Source organism: Sander lucioperca, chromosome 14, assembly GCF_008315115.2.
Source record: "Sander lucioperca isolate FBNREF2018 chromosome 14, SLUC_FBN_1.2, whole genome shotgun sequence".
Classification (NCBI taxonomy): domain Eukaryota; kingdom Metazoa; phylum Chordata; class Actinopteri; order Perciformes; family Percidae; genus Sander; species Sander lucioperca.
In genome coordinates, this window is record NC_050186.1 from 8,041,573 (window position 1) to 8,062,535 (window position 20,963).

General features: G+C 39.8%; 2 protein-coding genes across 2 annotated transcripts in view; both read left to right on the top strand.

Annotated features, from left to right (window-relative positions):
* Nucleotides 1-706: 706 nt before the first annotated feature.
* The window catches only part of LOC116057126 (deoxyribonuclease-2-beta-like), a 240,191-nt gene continuing 219,934 nt past the window's right edge, over nt 707-20,963 (top strand). The window contains exon 1 of the mRNA XM_035991879.1: nt 707-751. The gene's annotated coding sequence lies outside the window, so the exon portion shown is untranslated. The remainder of the gene's footprint in view (nt 752-20,963) is intronic.
* On the top strand, nt 1,340-12,403 carry LOC116067090. Its single transcript, XM_031323411.2, has 2 exons — nt 1,340-1,362; nt 9,814-12,403. Exons 1-2 carry the CDS (start codon nt 1,355-1,357, stop codon nt 11,447-11,449), a joined length of 1,644 nt encoding a protein of 547 aa, XP_031179271.1. The 5' UTR covers nt 1,340-1,354; the 3' UTR covers nt 11,450-12,403.

A 20,963-nucleotide genomic window follows, 5' to 3' on the forward strand; every position in this document is an offset into this window, starting at 1 on the left:
TCTTCAAATGTCTTGTTCAGTCCACAACTCAAAGATATTCAGTTAATGTCCCAGAGGAGAGAAGAAACTACAACACATTACATCAAACAAGTTTACCTGTTTTTTATCATAAAAAATGACTCAAACTGATTAATCTATCAAAATAATTGGCGATTAATTTAATAGTTGACAACTTATCGATTCATCTTCGCAGCTCTACTGTAAATCTACAGTAGATGACATATTAACAAAAACAGGATACCTTATTAGAAAGTATTGATGTCCTTTGCACAACAGTGTTGGACTATAATTGTGATTACCTTTAAGGTTTAGAAAAACTACATTTTTGAGATTCTCCATATTTGAGTAATATGTTTATTAGTCTTAGATAGTTTGTTCTGTGAAGGTTTCCCTTGTTGGACATATTAACTAAACTAGTGAACTCTAAATCAACACTAACTATAAGCCTAAAGGGCTCTCTTATCACCTGCAACTACCTTTGTTTTATACACCTGTAAATACTGATTACTTTACTTTTTATTGCGAGTTCGTCTAAGGTAATGAAGGTGTACCTTATCTTATCTAGAGAGCTCTCCTCCCTCCTTCCCTCCTGTTTTATTGATGATTTAAAGTCTTGACAATAAAATCTTTGAAAAAAGACTTCAGTGTGTTCTGTGAAATGGCCCCGCGTCCTCCTCCCTCTCTGCAGATATAAAATATAAACTGCTCTCTGCTCTCTCTGCCTCCCCAACATCACAGACCAACAACACAGGTAAGAACTCTTTACAACTGGAAATACTTTACAATGATACTATCAGATGCGAATGCATGCGGAACATGTTTTTGACATAACTAACAACTGAAAATATGAATCTTTCATTAACATTGAAATGAAAACAGTTGTCATTTTGAACAACTTTAACTAAATAATTTTGTTTGCGCCTTCATCTGTAAAAGAAGAAATAGTTTTTTTATTTAAAAACATCAAATCTTTCACTTCATGTCATTACTGAGCAGGTTAATAAAATAATAAATCGGGGGGTGATGGCGCAGTGGATATGACATATGCCTTTGGTGTGGGAGACCCGGGTTCAATTCACGCTGCGATACATCAGCCAGTGTGTCCCTGAGCAAGACACTTAACCCCTATTTGCTCCAGAGGTGTGCAACCTCTGACATATATAGCAATTGTAAGTCGCTTTGGATAAAAGCGTCAGCTAAATGACATGTAATGTAATAGCGCTGCTATGAATCTCACTGTGTTGACTTTAAATGACCAAAGAACATAATTATCTAATAACAGAACAACTGACTTGTTTTTCCTTCTTCCAGAGAACTCATAAACTGCTCCGCTGTTTGTTGCTAAGCTGTTGACATGGCAACGTGAGTAATACCAACATTAATAAAAGCTGTTTCTGCTGTTGCAGTTTGAGTTTTCAATGTTGTCTCTGTTTTAACCTGTTGATGCTGCAGATCTAACCTGATCTGGACCAGTTTATGTTCAGAGTTTTAGATTGAAATCTTTCACTAATCGACACCTTTTGGAAACTGTGATCTATAATCAATATTCAATCTCTGGGTGAAAGAGATTCTCAGCTGAGGGAATACGTAATATATTCAAACTTGTTGAGCCTTAAAGTTACGTTAGTAATGCCACTGAAAGAAGCTGTGCAGTTACAGAAGCACAAACTGTATTCATCATGTTGCCATGGGAACGTAGTACATGCTTTCACTTGGTGAAATTCTGTTTAATTTGATTTAAAATGTTGCTTTCACTGAACTACTGAATATGTTTAGAGTGTTCACTCATGGGCGTCGGAAGCACAAAGAAAAAGTGGGTGGTCCTCTCTCTTGCTAGTCAGTGAAGATAACCATACAGTAGCAGCTTGGCTTTAATATTTAGAAACACGTAGCACTGGAAGAACAACTAGCTTCTCTCATTGACCAGGATTCAAAGAGCTGCCAACACTGGTTGATTGATGTTAACGTTAGCTACTGCACCTAACAAAATGTCAAATAACTGTTAGCTTTATAACAACATGTGTAAGTGTCCTGTAATTCAATGCTGCAATAAAGACTACATGATGTCTTTAAAAGCAACAGACGAACAATATTAATAATAACTAGAAAATTCTGGAAGAAATTTTGACAGTGTGCCTACTACTTGGTGCATATCCGAATAACACTAGCTAAGTATTAATAGCAGTAGCTGTATTGATGTACATAGGTCACACTGTCACTGAGAGAGACAGAATACAATTTTTTAACAATAGTAATAGGGAATGGATGGATGGGCTTACAAGACACTACAAATGCATACAGGTCAAGACCAGAGTACAGCGTAGTACCACTTACAGAAAGGTTAAAGTACTGATTATTTACATGGAGTCTGGTGGATTTAGGATACTTAAAGTACTGATTATTTACATGGAGTCTGGTGGGTTTTTTAATTTTTTTTAGAGACTATTTTTTGGGGCTTTTCCCTTTTATTAAGTGACAGTGGATAGACATGAAAGGGGGAGAGAGATGGGGAATGATATGCAGCAAAGGGTAGCAGGTCGGATTCAACCCACGCCACTGCAAAGGACTCAGCCAACATGGGGCGAACGCTCTCACTGGCTGAGCTAGATGCCGCTAGATGCCCCCCCCCCCCATAGTTAATATCATTAGTAACAGCTGATCTGAGCTACCTTTACTCTGCTGTTTGACATGTCCTGTAAAGAGAGGACAACACGGCCTACAGTAAAGAGTCTTTATGATAGGAGCCTAGGAGGTGTGTGTGTAAGAAGTTGTTGCTATGGTGATTTCCACAGTGAGGGAGTAGAGGAGGGAGGGGGAGACAGTATCCCCCCTTCTGGTCTTCAACATTCCAGCCCCACACACACACATTGGAAAATCGGAATGTGTGATTGTGTGTGTGTGTGTGTGTGTGTGTGTGTGTGAGAATGTGTGTTTGTTTGTGTGTGTGTGTGCGTGTATGAGAATGTGTGTGTGTTAAAGTATTACACTACCCACAATCCTAAGCGTAACAACAACGTCTCTGATTGGTGGAGATCACGGTTGCCAAGCAAATGTCTAGGGAACCAGCAAAATAATTTATTTTTTCATTGTTTCTATCGGCAGTTGGTATGAACAGAGCCAAATGTTTATGTCCGATGGGTTCCATAGTTACATGTCTGCGACCGGCACAAAATTTCCTACATTTTGACCAAAAATGATTCATGAAGAGTGAAAACTGTAGGTGAGAGAGCAATTTGTTTGGAAAATAATTCGGAGAATATTACTGCAGATCCATTTCTTTTCATTGTTTCTATCGGCAGTTGGTTTAAGGAGAGCCAAAAGTTTAGGTCCGGTGGATTCCATAGTTACATGTCTGCGACCGTCACAAAATTTCCTACATGTTGACCAACAATGATGTATGAAGAAGGAAAACTGTAGGGGAGAGAGCAAGTTGTTTGGAGAAAATTCAGAGAATCGTACCACAGCTCCCCACTCTGTCGTCCACTCTAACTATGAAGATTCCGTCCCCATACACACACATTGGGAAATCTGAAACGGTCTGAAAAGAGGACGATACGTAAACTGTGATTTCGTAGAAACTGTGATTGATATCAGAATGGCCATTCAGCCCAATAAACGCCAAAGTATTGTCTTTAATTATGTCTCTACATAAAAGTATGGCGATACAGCAAGGCCCCAAAAAGGGGTTGTTTTCAGCGATGCTAAGCGATTTCACGAAGATTTCCCATTCAAGTCTATGGGACAATTTTGCGCCGTTTTTTGCCGATTTCATGAAAACTGTGCGGCAAATCTTTTTCAAAACACATAGCATACCATTTCCGAGCATTACACACATTTTGATGTATTTTGTGTGTATGTGTTGGCAACGCTCCGTGACTAGTTACGGGACAAAAAACAGGCGGAATAATAATAATAAGTACGAGAAACAATAGTCATTGTGCCGATTGCTGCTATTGCAGCACGTCGGCAAATTTTGAGCGTCAAAAACTTCATTTCCTGCATTCTGATACGTTTTTAGGCACAAATTTATGGTAAAAACTTCATAATTTATGTCAAGGACAATACAAAATTTTGTAGGTAACAATTCAAAATATTAAATTTTATGGAATATACTGCAGTGGGGAAGGGAAGGGGGCTTTCGCATCCGACTACAATTGAGCACAATGTCCAGTTCATTTTGATTAGTATGAACAGAGCATAACCGTATCTTTTTCCCAAGGAGCACGTTTTGGTCCTTAGTTGAAAGTGTACGAGTGACTTACATCAGGTATCTGCTGTTACTGTTGTAGCTCATTTGCATCAGGGGTTTAAACAAACTGTACTAAAACATGGGAAAAGTAGGCTATTTAACGCTACTATGAGACGTTTTTACAGGTTATAAAACCGTCTCAATGTCATGCTGATAAACAGCACCCGTGCACCATGCAGACAGACGTCAAAGCTCCGGCAGAAGGAGAGCTCTGTGTCCGTCAGCAGCTGTTTCTCACTGTGCCGCCGGTCCCCAGAGCAACATGGTCACCGGGAGAGTCCGGTGCATATACAGTAGTGGCTGTGGATGAGAGGGAATTCAGCTGGCTGCTGAAAATCAGACATTTGTGATTTTCCTTTGGTGCTGGCTAAAACCTCTTTGGGGGGAGCCAAAACTTTCTCTATGCAGGAAAACCCCTGGTTTAGTGACAGTGTATGAGCTAACAGCCAGAGTCACCTGAGCAGCTGACATGATAAGATCTTTCTTTACCTTGATGTGTTGTTGGAGAGCAGCGGATGCGAGTAGTGAAAACACGGATTGGAGTTTAATTTATATGGACTCTGAATGAGCCAAGTGAAATGGATTGGAGGAAGCAGTAGTGTGGAAGTCAATGCTGTAGCTAAAACGTGGAAGGGAGTTTAATGTATTTGGGCATTCCTCAAGTGGAATGGATTTGACTGACGGCGCTCTGAAAAGTAAAACAGACAGATGTGCTGAAAAGTGAGTCCCACCCACATACAATGGTTCCGACGGCCATGTGTCCACTGCCTCTAAAAGAACCGGTCAAACATGCCCATGTGAGCCCATACTGTGGGCAGAGGCAAACCCACTCTAATCACATGTTGGCCTCCTGTGGGTTAGTCTGTGTGGGGCTCACAGCAATTTTGCCCTTAGGGGCCCCTATGTTGGTTTTCTGTGGGCAACCAATTATGGGCTTGCCCACATTAAATAACCAGAATTAGTTGTGATTCTACAAACTTTTTAAAATAAAACTTATTTATATATTTATTTCCTCATATATTTATTTCAGGATACATTTTTGTAGCACATTTATGTATTCATTTATTTAACATTGAATACATCAGTAGTTCTCTATATTATTGATTCACTTTTTATGTTTTTATTGGTCCTGATTACACTGCTGGGATTTTGCAACTAATAGATCACAAATTAGAAAATGTATTAGTCTATATCACGGGTAATATTCAATCGATAAAATTCATTTCACTTTGTTTTTTCCTAAAAACGTGTTCCTCTTGACTGAAGTAAGAGATCAATGCGTTTAGTACAAGAGTCAAAAGACACCAAACGCACCGTTTTATGTGAATGTACAGAGCATGACAGAGTTGATAATCACCATGGTGATACCCATTATCTCTGTCTGGGGTTTTGTCTAAACTGAATACATTACATTATTACATCACTGGCCTACATTATTACCACTATTACTGCTTTTTTAATCAGTCTTTAATGTACAGATTCAGTGTCCCAGCATGTGTGAGTGTGTTTTGATTAAATCAACTCAATTGAGACTTTTTGGTTAAATTATTACTTTTTAGTTCTTTTTTTCATGTTTTAAACATTTTAAAACAAAACACAAAACACACAACATGAAAACATCACCTCCCCATCTGATTAAACAATAGCCACAACATCCAATACAATAAAATAACAAAATAGAAACAAACTGTAAATCAAATTAACATATTATGTAAATATAACATCATAAGTGTATTGCCTACGTGCCTACGTCCACTGTACATAGCCTCCTAGGAGCCCCCCAGAAAGCTTACGTACCAACACTTCCGAATCCCAATTCTCCCCCTTACCCTTTCCCCTTCGTCTTTTCCCTAGCCCTTGTCCCTCGAACCAAGTGGCAAGGGCTAGGGGTGAAAACATACCCCTATGAAATGGGACACCACTTAGTTACGGTTATGTCACCATACAGTATTGATCACAAACTTCCAAGATGCCGTCTGCAAGTGTGTGTATGTCTATTGCATGGGTTTTGATAAGTGTCATATGTATGTATATATTTTATAGTTCTTTTATGTTCACTTTGGTGGTGCAGATGTTCTTATCTGTGTACTACTTAGGTTTGTTTGCAATACATATTTTTAAACACACTGCATGGTGTGTTGTATATCTGTTTCAGTTATCACTGTTTTGAATGTCATTGATGTTCAGAAACACTTTCTTTGTTAATAAAAATCTGTCTTTATTGCCCAATAAAGTAAACACAATAGGCAACATTATACATTATACAAACATTATATAAAAATACATTATGTTACAGAACCATTATCAACTATTAAAACCATAACTTACATGTCACACACATATAAAAAGGCACTCAAATGTATAAAACTCAAAAAAGACACGCAAGACCACAAAAAACCTACAGTTATTCAGAAATTCCAGACCACAGTCTGATGCCTGTTAGCCAGTAACCTTTCCCTCCTGTATCATAACCAACAACAATGCACAGGTACATGAATAGGAATGAATTACAAATAATTACAATAATACAGTACCAATACAACACGAACGCATGACTCACTCCCATAGTTGCTTTGCAGCATATTCTGATTTTAGAAACTTCTGCTCGTTTTCAGCCCAGAAAGTGGATCAGCTGCTGGGTTTCCTCCGGCGTCCCTGTGTGATACAGGACGGTATATGTTTCTCAGGCGTCCCTGTGTGATACAGGACGGTATATGTTTCTCAGGCGTCCCTGTGTGATACAGGACGGTATATGTTCATCAGGCGTCCCTGTGTGATACAGGACGGTATATGTTCCTCAGGCGTCCCTGTGTGATACAGGACGGTAAATGTAAAGCACATATCGATGTCTCCAAAGCAAGTAGTATTATGCACTGATATCAAACAAAATTATCTGCTAATGGAGTTTAGTTAACACTGTAGACATGCATGGAGTCCTTTCAAGGCAGAGAAATGCGGGACTGTTGTGGAACTAAGCAATGTAACGTTAACGTTATATGTTAGCGTTAGCATAGCAAGCTAGCGATTTTTAAAAACGTTTCAATTAAGAACATGGTTGCAACTATATATGTACAGGACTGTGTAGAGCACAAAACACCAACGTCGTAATTTTTAAATCAATTCTTTAAGCCGAGAATACTTACATTTAAACGAATGGGAAGGCTCTGAATTCTTGGCGGTGCGAATACCTTCCTGTAGCCCCTCCCTCCAGCCATTTCGTGACTCTTCTGCTCCTTGTAGTTTGGTGATAAGGGCTGTAGGTTTTCCACCTAGGCCAAGATCTCTTTGTCTCTGAGCACATGTTGGCTGAAAACCCTTTGCTTGAAAAAGATAATGTTTAACCCACTACTGGATGGTTCCAACAACAGCAAAATACAAAGAACAATACGGCACGTAACTGACATGTTTTTAAATGCTGACACTCCAGCCATCTCACAAGCCAATTCTTGGATTGAAGGTATCCCTTCATTCCTCCATCCTTTTAAAATAATCAGTCTGCCTATCATTAAACTAGTCTGGACCCAACTGATTATTTGCTTATATATTCCACTTATGATTGACCCATCTCCTAGAACAAATAATCTTGGGATGAATGGAACCTGGGTCCCTGCAATCTGACATATGTTATCATGTATCCCAGTCCAGAATTCTTGAACCTTATCACAGGACCATAGCACATGATGTAATAGGTCGTCCTCTGTCTTACATTTCCAACAATTCTGGTCTTCAGACCAAGTCTAAACAATTTGGAGGGTGTCCAGTAGGAGAAATGCATAATCTTTAAACTATTACTTCTACTAAATCTAAAAACTGAATGAGGCGCAACCCTCACATCGCGACATAGTTTTAGTTTTATTCTGGCCCATTGCTCATCATACAGTGTAATACTCCTTTCCCAAAATTCATCAACACCTTATCTAAACATTCTGGTGCCTCGGGTCTGAAGAACTGGATCAAAAAAATCCCCACTAACAGATGGGGAAGTTGAAAATATTTAAAGAAATCGGAAATTCCAAATTGCTGTACCACATCCTTAAAGGATTTTGATACTTGATGAGGCATTTAGATATGGATCCAGTTCCAAGGAGCCCTTACCAGCGGGTGCCGGACTTGTTGGACCGTGCAAACACAGCCTCCTTCTTTCATTCCTTCAACCAGATTCTTGAAAAGGTCAGCGTAGCGATGTGTGCGCATATCCAAAAACCTGTTGATATCCAAGTCTTTGATAATGTTTAAAAGTAGCGGTGTTTCTCCTTCTTATCGGGTCTGCAGCCCTGCAAACTGTCGGCTGGTTGGTTTGTGTACAGCAACCATAGCAACGCACAGAGCTGACCATAAGCCTGCGGTAAAAACCCTGATTAAGACGCATATTCAGAATGCGCATTGTACATGTCCAAAGAATGCCTCTAAAACCCGAATAATACCGGAATATCCCACCTCTTAATCGGAAAATGCTATATTAGGAAAAAGCCTTATTCGGAATATCCAACCGGAATATGCATGATCCGTATCAAATTCGGAATATTGTCATATTCGTGGAATGTTGGTGTGCATGTTAAAATACAGTCTACAGAGTAGACAGGGTATTGATTGGACACAAAAAGTAATGTATCCTCCGCATATAGCATACGTTTATGGACACAACAAAGGAGTAAGGGGCAAGCCTTGTGTTGTTCTCCTTTCAAGACCAAAATATATTATCTGACAAGCTTCGCCCACAAATAAACACCACCTGATCGGGATAAATTAAAACATTAATTACCTTATTTAATCTTTTTGCCAAAAATGTTTTAAAAAATCGTAATGTCTAACTGCATTAAGGAAATTGGGCGGTAATTGTTATAGTGTCCTGGGTTACATTACAATACATGACATTTAGCTGACGCAACTCCTAATTAAGTGCTTTCAACCATGAAGGTACAAACTCTGGACAGAAAGAAACAAGTGCAAGCACTTTAGCTTCGGAAGAGATGTGTTTTTAGCCTGTGGCGGAAGATGTGTAGACTTTCAGCCGTCCTAATGTCAATGGGGAGCTTGTTCCATGGTTTAGGGGCCAGGACAGCAAACAGTATTAACAGACATAAACAGGATTTCGTTGAGTGATTGGATGTCCCTCGCTGTGAGGGAACAGCAGGCAGGTTGGCCGATGCAGAGCTGATATTTTAACTCACTGTTCTCTCAGGCCATTCTGCGACATTCTTCGCTTGATCTGTTTCAGCGTGTTTTGCACTGTGCACTATTCCTCTTATAAAATGAAGCATGTTGTATAATGCGTCCCCTGATCACAGCCTTTAAGGCCCCCCATGCCACCCCTGAAGATGACACTGAGTACCAATTTATTGCCAAATACTCAGACCTAAGCCATTTTTGTTATTTGGTGATGAGGCTGATTGTTTTAAATTACGAATCTAATATTAGATGTTGTTACTGCACAGCTTATGGATATTTTATAGATTCATGTTTTGAGCACTCAACAAGGTAAAGTTTGGCCCCAGTAGGTAGAGTGATATTTTATTTCCTTCTATGTTCAGTATTTTTGAGCTCATGTCTTTACTTTTCTACAGGAACACCTCATCCAAATATGACAAAATCCCCCGCAAAGTTCTAATCCAAGGATCTCCTACTATCTACCAGCTGAAACTTAAGAAGGAGAACATTCAACCTCAGAGAACAATTAAAGAGAACATTGGAACTCTGACAAGAATGACTCTTGGTGAAAAAGATCCAAACAAGATAAACAAAACCATCTTACTTGTTGGTGAAACAGGAACAGGAAAATCTACTCTGATCAACGCTCTGGTCAACTACGCCATGGGAGTGGAGTGGGAGGATGATGTCTGGTTTCAGATCGTAGAAGACGAGAAGAGAAGTCAATCAGAAAGTCAGACATCAGATGTGATCGTGTACCAGATCTTTGGTTTTGAAGATAAAACTCTGCCCTACTCTCTGACCATCATCGATACTCCTGGATACGGAGACACCAGAGGGATCGAACAAGATGCCATCGTCAGTCAAAGATTATTAGACCTGTTTCACTCAGAGGATGGAGTTCATGAGATTAATGCAGTGGGTCTGGTGATGAAAGCAAGTGAGAATCGACTGAGTGACCGACTGAGGTACATCTTTGATTCAGTGATGTCTCTGTTTGGAAAAGACATAGAGAAGAATATTGTCGCCCTCATAACACACTCAAATGGTGTGACACCTGAAAATGTTTTGAATGCTCTCAAGGCTGCAAACATTAAATGTGCCAAAGATGAGGAGAATGAAACTGTTCACTTCCTGTTTGATAACTGCCAGAGCACTCAGAAAACAAAGAAAAATAAGGTTGCTTTGAAAGGTGCATGGGAAGTAACAATGGACCAAATTGGTCAATTCACTGATTTCCTGACAGAAAATACCCCTAAAAGGCTGGAGACAACTGTTGAAGTGTTGGATACACACACCAGACTGACAGCCTGCATCCAAGACCTGCAAGACAGAATTAAGTTTATTGATCTAAAACAGGCAGAAATCCTTCAGATTCAACAGCTTCTGAAGAAACATAAAGAAGAGATGAAGAAAAATGAGAACTTTACTATAGAATTTGATGAGCCCTACATAGATACAGAACGTATCAAGGGTGGGATGTGGGGGTTGTTTTTCTATGAAGGAGCTGTCTGCTGCAAAACGTGTCAGAGGAACTGTCACTATCCCAAATGCACAGTGGCCTGGTATCCAAGAGACTGTGAGGTCATGAATAGTGGCTGCTGCACTGTATGTGGTTGTTCTGTATCAGCTCATGTTAAAGAAGAGTGGAAGTATGTGAACAAGACAAGAAATGTTAAAAAGACCCTGCAAGATGTGAAGGACAAGTATGAAAGGAACAAGGCAGGAAGTGAGAGCAAGTCAAGCCTTTTGGAAACTCTTAAGAAAAACATGGAAGAACTTCAGAAAGAAAAAGATCAGTTGTTGGAGGAGTCCTTTCAGCATGTTGTCAAACTGGAGCAGATCGCCCTGAATGTTAATTCAGTGTCCACTTATGACCACTTGGACTTCCTGATTGAGAAGATGACGGAGAAAGGAGACACAGGGAAGAAGAGGAAACTGGAAGAGATGAAAGGTCGAATGGATGAAGATGAAGGAATCAAAGCAGCGTGGAGCTACGGGTTTGGTAAACTAACAGGAGCTGGTAAAGCAAAGAGACAAAGAACTACATGATCAGAATCCCTGTGAGTAAATAACTGTAGAAAATAAGGTCTACACTGAGGATCAAATGTGTTTCATTTCATTTAATAAATATTACATTGCGATCACCTTTTTAAATGTCAAATGTGTAATTCCTGAAAAAAGTGCCCTCTGTGGTGTAATGACTGTTTCTGTTTGTTCTTGTAGTTTCATGTTTAATCACCACATTCTCACTCCCAACACACATGGTCAGGAACCCCTGGCACACTTGGTCAAGTCCAATTTGGTGTCATTTTTTAACGTGCTTGGTCAGGAACCCCTGCCGCCACTTCTTAACGATCTGGGTACCTCTGTGGGGTCATTTTCAATGTGCAGCGTAAAACCACTCAGTTTGGGTTGGGAAAAGATGGTGGGTGGGGTTAAAAGATATGATGTGTATTTAAGTGACACACAGGACAAGAACAGAACACAAACCCCGGTCTCCTGGGGGAAAGTCCTGTGTTTCTTGTTTTATTTTGGGTCTTTAATACTAATTCCTACCGTTGTTGCTCTTCATACTTTCAGGGTGCCTTGTGCATCGGTATCTGACACTGAGGGCCACTGACCAAGCATCAGCATGTTGATGAGTTGGGAGTGAGAACGTCTTGGTTTAAACAGCTCTGGTTTTAAATGCAGTGAGGACGCCCCCTGCTGTTTGATGTTGAATACAGCAGCTTCCTCCTCTATATCACAAGCTGAAGTCAGATCACAAATACATTTATTATTCTTTACTTTCTTTGTGTGAGTTTAATGTTTCAAATGATTTTCTAATGTGCTGTTCAGTCAATACAAGGCTGTGATTCATTCTGTGTTTTAATGATTATTTTGTACTACTTTTGTTTCTTTATTTTGAGTGATTAAATATATTCTGTTGTTCTAAATGATATAATATCCTGTCTGATGCAGTTTTCTGTGAATCATTAATAAAATGTCTGCTTGATGAAACCAGTTTGCTCCGAGTGTCTTCACTGGATCATCAGCAGCTTTTTGAGTCTGTCAAACTTTCTTCAAGAAACGTCTGTTTGTCTTTGTTATGTTAATTATACAATTGTATGTTATAGACTTAGTTCTTGCCTGACTAGATACACTATATACTCACAGAAACACATAAAAAGATAGTTTACACTTACAACTTCAAAGTTCTGAATATGTTGATGTGTTGTGTGTTAATGCTGCTGTCACGTCCTGATAATTACTTTTTATACTGGTTATGAAATGATTTTATTGTTTTGTGGTTCATAACCTATCATCTGGTTTTAAAGGTTTAATAAGACACAGATTATTTTCTAATAATCCATTCACTCAGATGATGTGAGAGTAGATATACAGTATATGAAAAATGCTCTAGAGGAAAGAAGGATTGGTAGGTTCACAAAGTTCAATTTTCAGATGAAGGCTGATGAGGCTGATGAGGCTTTGTTAAGATTTTTTACAGAAAAAAATTTATAAGATTTAGGACTTCCATGATTGTTTCCATGTTGGATTAATGTTTCTTGTGTGTGTGTGTGTGTGTGTGTGTGTGTGTGTGTGTGTGTGTGTGTGTGTGTGTGTGTGTGTGTGTCTGTCTGTGGTGACATCTCTTGGGAAATATCCTGTATTACAGTTTTCCTCCAAGTATGAATGCACACTATTTAACGATGAATGGTGAATCAGTAATCTATATAAATGCTTAAGCTGGTTACATTTCAAACTGTGTGTGTGTGTGTGTGTGTGTGTGTGTGTGTGCGTGCGTGTCTGTCTGTCCATCGATTGGTCGACAAATCGTTGCAGCTCTAATAACACAAACACATATTTAATGTAAAATTACAAAAAACTGTTGTAACTTTGGCAGAACATTGTGTCCATGGTTTGAAATAATAAGCTGACTGATAACAGACGTTAACCCTCTTGTTGTCTTCCCGTCGACCTGCAACTTTGTGTTTTTCTGGGTCGAAATTTCAACATTTTGTTCTTTTTCTACACTTTTCTCAATGTTCTAATTTTTTTGTCAATTTTTTGGCATTTTTTTAATTTAGTTTTTGTCACTTTTTTTCACAAGTTTTTGTCACCTTTGGCGATGTTTTTGATGTTTTTTTTGTCACTTGTTTCAGCGTTTTTAAAGAAAATGTTTTTGTTGATTTTTTTTCCTGCGTTTTTGTAGCTTTTTCCAACAGTTGTCACTTTTTTCAACGTTCTTTTGTCATAGTTCTGATATAGAAAGTTTTGTAAACGGATCAAATTTGACCTGAGGACAACAGGAGGGGTAAATATATAATGAATAACTGTGTGTGTGTGTGTGTGTGTGTGTGTGTGTGTGTGTGTGTCTGTGTGTGTTTTACTTAAATTTTTTAAAAAGTAGTTTTTAAACTCTATACTTTTACTTAAGTAGGCTATGTTGTGTTTGAAGTTTTGTACTTTGCACCTTTTTATTAAATCACATCAGTTACTGAGTCAAAAAAAAGTAAATAAAAAGCTCTCTTTTTGGCAAAGTATCTGTCAACAAACTAACAACAACAAACAAACTCAAACGGTTTTTCCTTTCTTTTTTCAAGGTTTTTTTTGGCTTTTTCAAATGTTTTTGGCTTTGTACCATTAACAAACTGCGATTTGATTAAATAAGTATATTGAGTATAACAACCCCCCCAAGACTGTTAAAAAGTAACTAAGTAACTTTTACTCTGAGTAGATCTTTAAAACGATGATTTTCCTTGTAGGCTACTCAAGTAAAAGTTCATCATAGTACTTTTACTAAGTATTTTTGTACAACTATTAAATGTTAAACTTAGTTTCAGTGCGGGAGGCGGCTAATTTCAGTCTTCACCCGGGTACCATCACACCATGAGTATTATCTGGGTATTAATATGCACACTTTGGTTTATGTTATACAGTATTTGATTGAGATCCTACTTATTTTTTATTAACTTTTCAAGCACTTAAAAAGCAGCAATATAACTTTGTTTTATCACTGTGTTGCACAACTTTTTTTTCTTAAAAACCTTTCCTGTTTTTCTACCCAACTGTCTGGTTCATAATGTTTCTTTCGTACCATATAAGGCTTACTCTATTTTAAAGACCTAAGCTTGACCTTTCTGTGAACAATCAGGAACAATGACAACACAATGTTTAACGTTAGTGAATATTTTAAACAATGAAACGGTGAGTTCATGAGTGCTTACGGCAGGTCATATTTCCCTGCACTACACCTTGAAAACACGAGGAGCATCTGGCTGCAGCCTGCGGTAAGGCGGGCTTGACATCAAGACCGCCCACATCCAAGTCAGTCATTTTTTTTTTGCCTACGTCGTCTCCCCAGACGCTCGAACGGACCAAGACGGTAGCAAAGCTGATATATAGCCTCTTGTTTCACATTAGATGACAGAAACTGATGTAAGCTAAACATAAACGACATTTCATGCAACAACAGTGAACTGTAATTGGGCCCGTGTAATTTTTCGTTCATTTGATTTCCGATTTTGAAACGAAAAGAGTGGTTCGGAAATAACATAAGACTGCTCCGGTGAAAGCCTTGTTTTCATGAGCTTCTGGGGCTAGCTGCTAACTAGCTCGGAAGCTAACATCTGATGGCAGGCAGGTTGCTAATTAGCCAATGCTAAAAAGTATGGAAGTACTAGTTTCCCCTGCTTTCTATCAATATTCCTCAGTATTTGTCTTTTGGTGTAGTTTGCTAACATGCTCGTAGACATGTAAATGAACTGTTTGCGTGCTAGCTAAGTCAACGGTCAACACCTTTTATCAGGGGCGGATCTAGAAAAATATTTATGGGGTGGCGAGAGGGGGGCTGGAATTTTTGAGGGGTGGCAACATATGGCAGACTTATATATACTGAATTTTATCACAGTTTGATGAGAAATAGTCTGTACACACTACAAAAGAGCACAGGCTGCCATTTACAAACTCAGACAGACAAACTTAATCTCATGCAATCAATGTCCTGCATTTGGGGTTTTATGTGAAACCGTTCATATTAGGGATAAGTGACCATACAATGTGATCTCACTTAATAGGAGATAGAAGTATGATAGAAGTAAGGAGCATCATCACAGGAAAGGCATTAAGGTAAGACACAGGTGATGAGAGGGGAAGCAAACAGTTTCTGACTGTGTGAGAGAGGCAGCGCTGCAGGCAGCATTTGTACAAGATTAGGAACGGTCATTGATTAGTTATAACCATCAGACTGTGTTAACACACACTAACATGTTAGCCTGGGAGAGTATTTTAGGTTAGAATGTATTTTAGATCTATTGCTCAGATTAAATTAAAAAAATAAACAAATTAACCTAAAATACTCTCCCAGGCTAACATGTTAGCTCATCTCCCCATCTCATCACACTTTCACACTGACAACTTTCTGACAACTTTCCCTAATTATTCATATTTAAGCAAACATGAATTTTTATAATTATTTGATGTTGTTCTTATTCATATGTAACTTAGTATATATGCAGCAACAGTTTCCATACCATGTGGACCAGCTCAACTGGAGCTCGGTGATGGCCCAGCTCTCTCCTTTCCCTTTCACTGTCTGAGCCCTGCACGGTATCTCGTCTCTCACTTTCTGCCTCCTCATCTTGGTGATGCTCTCCCTCCATATCTTCACCGCTGTGGTGTTCTCCACCTCCTCCTGTCCCTGGTCGCCTTGGCCTTGTATTCTCTCTCTGTCACATTTTTTTTGCCCTTTTGTCTCCACCTCGTCTTCGTCTTCTCTCTCTCCTTCCACGTCTTCTCTCTCTCCTTCCACCTCATCTTCTCCGTCTACCTTGCTCAGTTGTTCATTTTCTATTTCTCTCGCCTTTCTCTTTGATGAGAAAAAACTACATATGCTACCTTTCCTCTTCATTTCTGTAAGATTAAAAGTAATTTTACAATGTTTTCCTTGACAGACGTTGAATCAATATTAGCTTTTGTAGCCGACTTTACACAGAACGTCAGACCTAAGTAACATTATATGTATAGTTAGCAAAATAACGTTCTTCAACCTGATTTTTATCATCTCAAAATCAGCATCGCAACTATGCTAGCACTGTTCTTTCGTTATAATTTCATTTCTTGATAGATAGTTAATCTGTTTTGACCTCTTTCCTCCTGTGTCTCCTTTCCTCGTGACTCCTGGCTCCCTCGCTTTGCGCCACTCAGTTTTCCAAACAGATCAGGCTCTTGCCGCTCTGGCGTCATCTCGTGCTGCATTCATTGCAGTCGGACATTGGACATTCGCGCTCATAAATTGTCAAAATTGGCCATAACTTTTAATTCATTGCTGCCAACTGGGGTGGCAGCAGGGGTGGCAAGGCTTTCTTTTAGGGTGGCATTTGCCACCCTATGCCACCCCGGTAGATCCGCCCCTGCCTTTTATATTGTAATGTGAAAGCTCAGGCTGCGTTAGCTTCAGCTAAACCACAGCCGCAACTTGCACTGCCCCGTTAAAATGCAACTTCAACCCTCGGATATAACGGTAATCACGTAGTGATTTTACTGTATCTAGACATCTGTATGTGTGTTCAACCTTTTGAAATACTTAGATCAGGTGTGTTACTGTGCAGGTAATATCCGAGGAGCATCTCGCATGATGGTGAGTTCTCCTGAACCAGACTGAGAGACCATTTAAAGGCTCAGGAACCCTTTGCAGGTGTTTTGGATTAATTATCTGATTAGAGTTTGACACTTTGAGCCTAAAATATTGAACCTTTTCACAATATTCAAATTTTCTGAGGGTTTTCATAAACTGTAAGCCATAGTCATCAAAATGATAACAAATACAGGCTTGAGATATCTCGCTTTGCATGTAATAAGTCTACATAATTAGTTTTACCTTTTAAGTTGAATTACTGAAATAAATGAACTTTTGCACAATATTCTAATTTTTGGAGTTTCACCTGTATGCTTCTGGTTCACCTGTTAATTGTTAAAGTAAAATCGCCCCTTTGTACATTTGGTTGTGACTGAATTCTTGCTGTTAATATGAAAGTCCATAATGAAACAACACACCATTCTACTTTTGAGGGCTAAATTAAATGAAATATGGCTCGTTTTCCGTTTGAACACATTGTCATCAATATTAACAAGGTTTAAAATGACCCATTTTTCAAATTTGGATATCATTTCAAAATCAGAAATCAGTAGTAACTACATGAAAACTTCACTGTTGCATGAAATATCGTTTGTTTATCCTACATCATCAGTTTCTATCTAATGTGAGTCAAGAGGCTCTATCAGCTTCGCTACCAGGCTGTCTTTTTTTTGTCTTCAAAAAACTTTATTATTCAAGTACAGATCCATAAACACATTGAAAACATTAAATGCATACATACATACATGAAAAAGGGGCGCATGAAATTTTCATTAAAGAGGTTATAAGGCATTGTAAATGTTTAGAGTCCGGATGGCTTTCTATCAGTCCTTTTTTAAAGTTTCAAAATATAATTTCATGTCATTTTTAAATTGGTGAATAGCCTATTCGGTTTTCTTTCAGATCATTTACATTTATAGATATAAAATGTTCAAATAAAATTAAAAGATTCAAAATGAAAACATGGCATTTATCCAAATAATTTCCTTCATAGTAAAAAAAAAAATGCTACCAGGCTGTCTTTGTTACAAAGGACAGATAGGACTCAAATGCAAGGCTCAAAAAAGGTAACAATTTTATTTAAACAAAGACTAGAGCCAAATCTGGCGAGGAACTCAAGGGCAGAAACTAGGAGGGTGAGGGACTTAAGGGCGGAAACTAGGATGACGAGGGATTAAGTGCAGGAGCTAGGATGGCGAGGGAACTCTGGAGCTAGGATGGCGAGGGAACTCTGGAGCTAGGATGGCGAGGGAACTCTGGAGCTAGGATGGCGAGGGAACTCTGGAGCTAGGATGGCGAGGGAACTCTGGAGCTAGGATGGCGAGGGAACTCTGGAGCTAGGATGGCGAGGGAACTCTGGAGCTAGGATGGCGAGGGAACTCTGGAGCTAGGATGGTGGGGGAACTCTGGAGCTAGGATGGTGGGGGAACTCTGGAGCTAGGATGGCGGGGGAACTCTGGGGCAGGAGCTAGGATGGCGAGGGGACTTAGGGGAGCGCGGGGAAACCAGGGCCGAGGGTCCGAGGAGGAGGCACTGAAGAAGGGAAGCAGAGGACCGAAGACGGGCTGGCTGGAAGCGGAGATGGAGGTAGGGTGAAGCAGGGTGCTGTGGGAGGGGGACTGGATGGAGAGGCCAGCTGACTGGATACGGAGACTTGGAGATGGTCACTGCAAAACGAGCACAAAAAGGGTAAGACAGGGGAACACACAGAGAAAGGAAAGTGCAGAAGGATTTTCTCAAATAGCGTATACGAGCGTCACCAATGCAGCAGAGACAACGATTCAGCGGAGATGATCTGTTGAGCCGGGGTTGAAGTACTGTGCTTAATTGTAGATGGCTGGCAGGTGTGCGTGGCGGGAGATGAGGTGATGGTGATTGCAGCAGGTGTGTCTCGTCAGCTGGCAGGCAGTAGACAGGAGGGGAGGAGGGAGAGCAACAGAGACACAGGGAGAGACAGAGTCGACAGGGAAAAGAAAACCAACAGCTAGGGAAAATAAACAAAACTCACAGCCAGCCGACCCCAACCATCACAGTCTTGGTCCCTTCGAGCGTATGGGGAGTGACGTAAGCAAAGAAAAAATGGCTGACTTGGATGTGGGCGGGGCTTGATGTCAATCCAGCAGGCTACAGCGAGATACACTTGGAAAACACAGCTCAGAGTAGTTTCCCCTCTACTCCTCTGGATGGAAACTAACTGTTGTTGGTTTTGTAGTTCTATTCTACGTGAATTCGCGAGATCTCGTGGGTCCTCATGACTTCAGCTGTCAGACGTGGCTACAGCCTTTCCTCACTAAATGGATATTGAAGGACGGCGGAGCACAGAGCCAACACACAGCGGAGCCGATCCGCAGCTATACTGCAGTTGATGGAAATCCACAGAGAGGGCACCGACATGGAAAGTGGGGTGACATGTCCTACGTGTCTTACTCTTGGCAAACTTGACTTATTTTGTAAGCTAACCACTCCACGTTTAACTGCGGTTACTTTTACCGGCAGTTTGAGTGATGACAATATCCCGAGGCTGGTGGGCACCAAGGCGTTTTAATTCCAGTTTCTCCTCCAAAGGGTTCAAACCTCTGCTCGAGTGTAATATCCACTTTGATCATTTTTCAAGTTAGCTAGCGACAATAACACAATCTCCCCTCTTCGCTCTTCTTGCTGACTGTTGGCGCCGCGCCAGACAGCCAATCATATCTGAGATATGAAATGATGCTGTGGTGGGGCTACGGACTGTCAAACCCACTGGCCATCAAATTCATGTGATCTACATTAAACACATTAACACTGAGCATGCGTATTAATAATTTTCCATGTACAATACACATTGTGTGAGAGGGGCTAGCCCCACTCTGACACATTCAGGCTGCCGTAGTCTATCATGAACACGGGAGAACGCAGTCTGAAGCAGCAAGGCAGCGGCAGAATGTGAAATAAAATCCTACCACAAATTATATGCAATTTAGGAAGATGTTATATTCATAGATGACAATTATCTTGAATTAATTAAAAATAACATAACATTATTTGCATTTATTTCTGTTGACAAGAGGTGGGGCTTGTACCACCTGCCCCTAATGACCAGTCACCACTGTGAATAATGCATCTGCAGCGGTAGATTTGGTACCTTGCTGTTCTCTCTTTGGATTGGCTCTGCAGATCCCAATAATTAAAACATGTTTCTGACACTTTCTTCCCTTCTCATTCTGCATCATTTATAGCCAGCAGACTTTTGGATTCATCACCTAAAACGATCAACCTCCTCCAGATGTAAAGCGTTATGTTGCCTCTAAGTTTGGTCACAGTAAAGGTGAGTAGAGGAAGCATCACTCTCACAGGAAACATCTCTCTGAACCTCCATCAGGTTTTCATCACAGAGGACAGAGTCTGATCAGTGTGAATACGTCTGTAGCGACTTAGACTTTACCTCACTAGAAACACACATATATACTCACATACATACATATAAAGATAAAGAGTTTACACTTAAAATAGAAGTTCTGAATATGTTGAAGTTAAATCTTCAAATGCTGCTGTCACGTCCTTTCTCTTTATACTGGTTATGAAACGATATGATTGTTTTGGGGTTTGTATCATCTTGACTTCTGTGAGTTGATAGTTACGATATCTCGGAGAACAAAGTGACACAGAGCAGGGGTCAGTTAACAATGTTCTTAAGGTTTAATGAGACACACAGGGATATATACATTTTCTAACAAACGCTCCATAAACTTTCATTCATTTAGATGACGTGAGAGTAGACCAACCGTGGGGGAGCGGTGTCACACACTGAACAGTGGGCACGGCACTTCAGCTATACTTCAAAATAAAGGGTTCTGTCTTACAGCACAGCCTACTGTAATATTTCACCGGTAATAAGAACAAAATAATATTATTAAAATAAAGAAATGAATACCATGATAACATCTAAATAAATGTTGATAGATG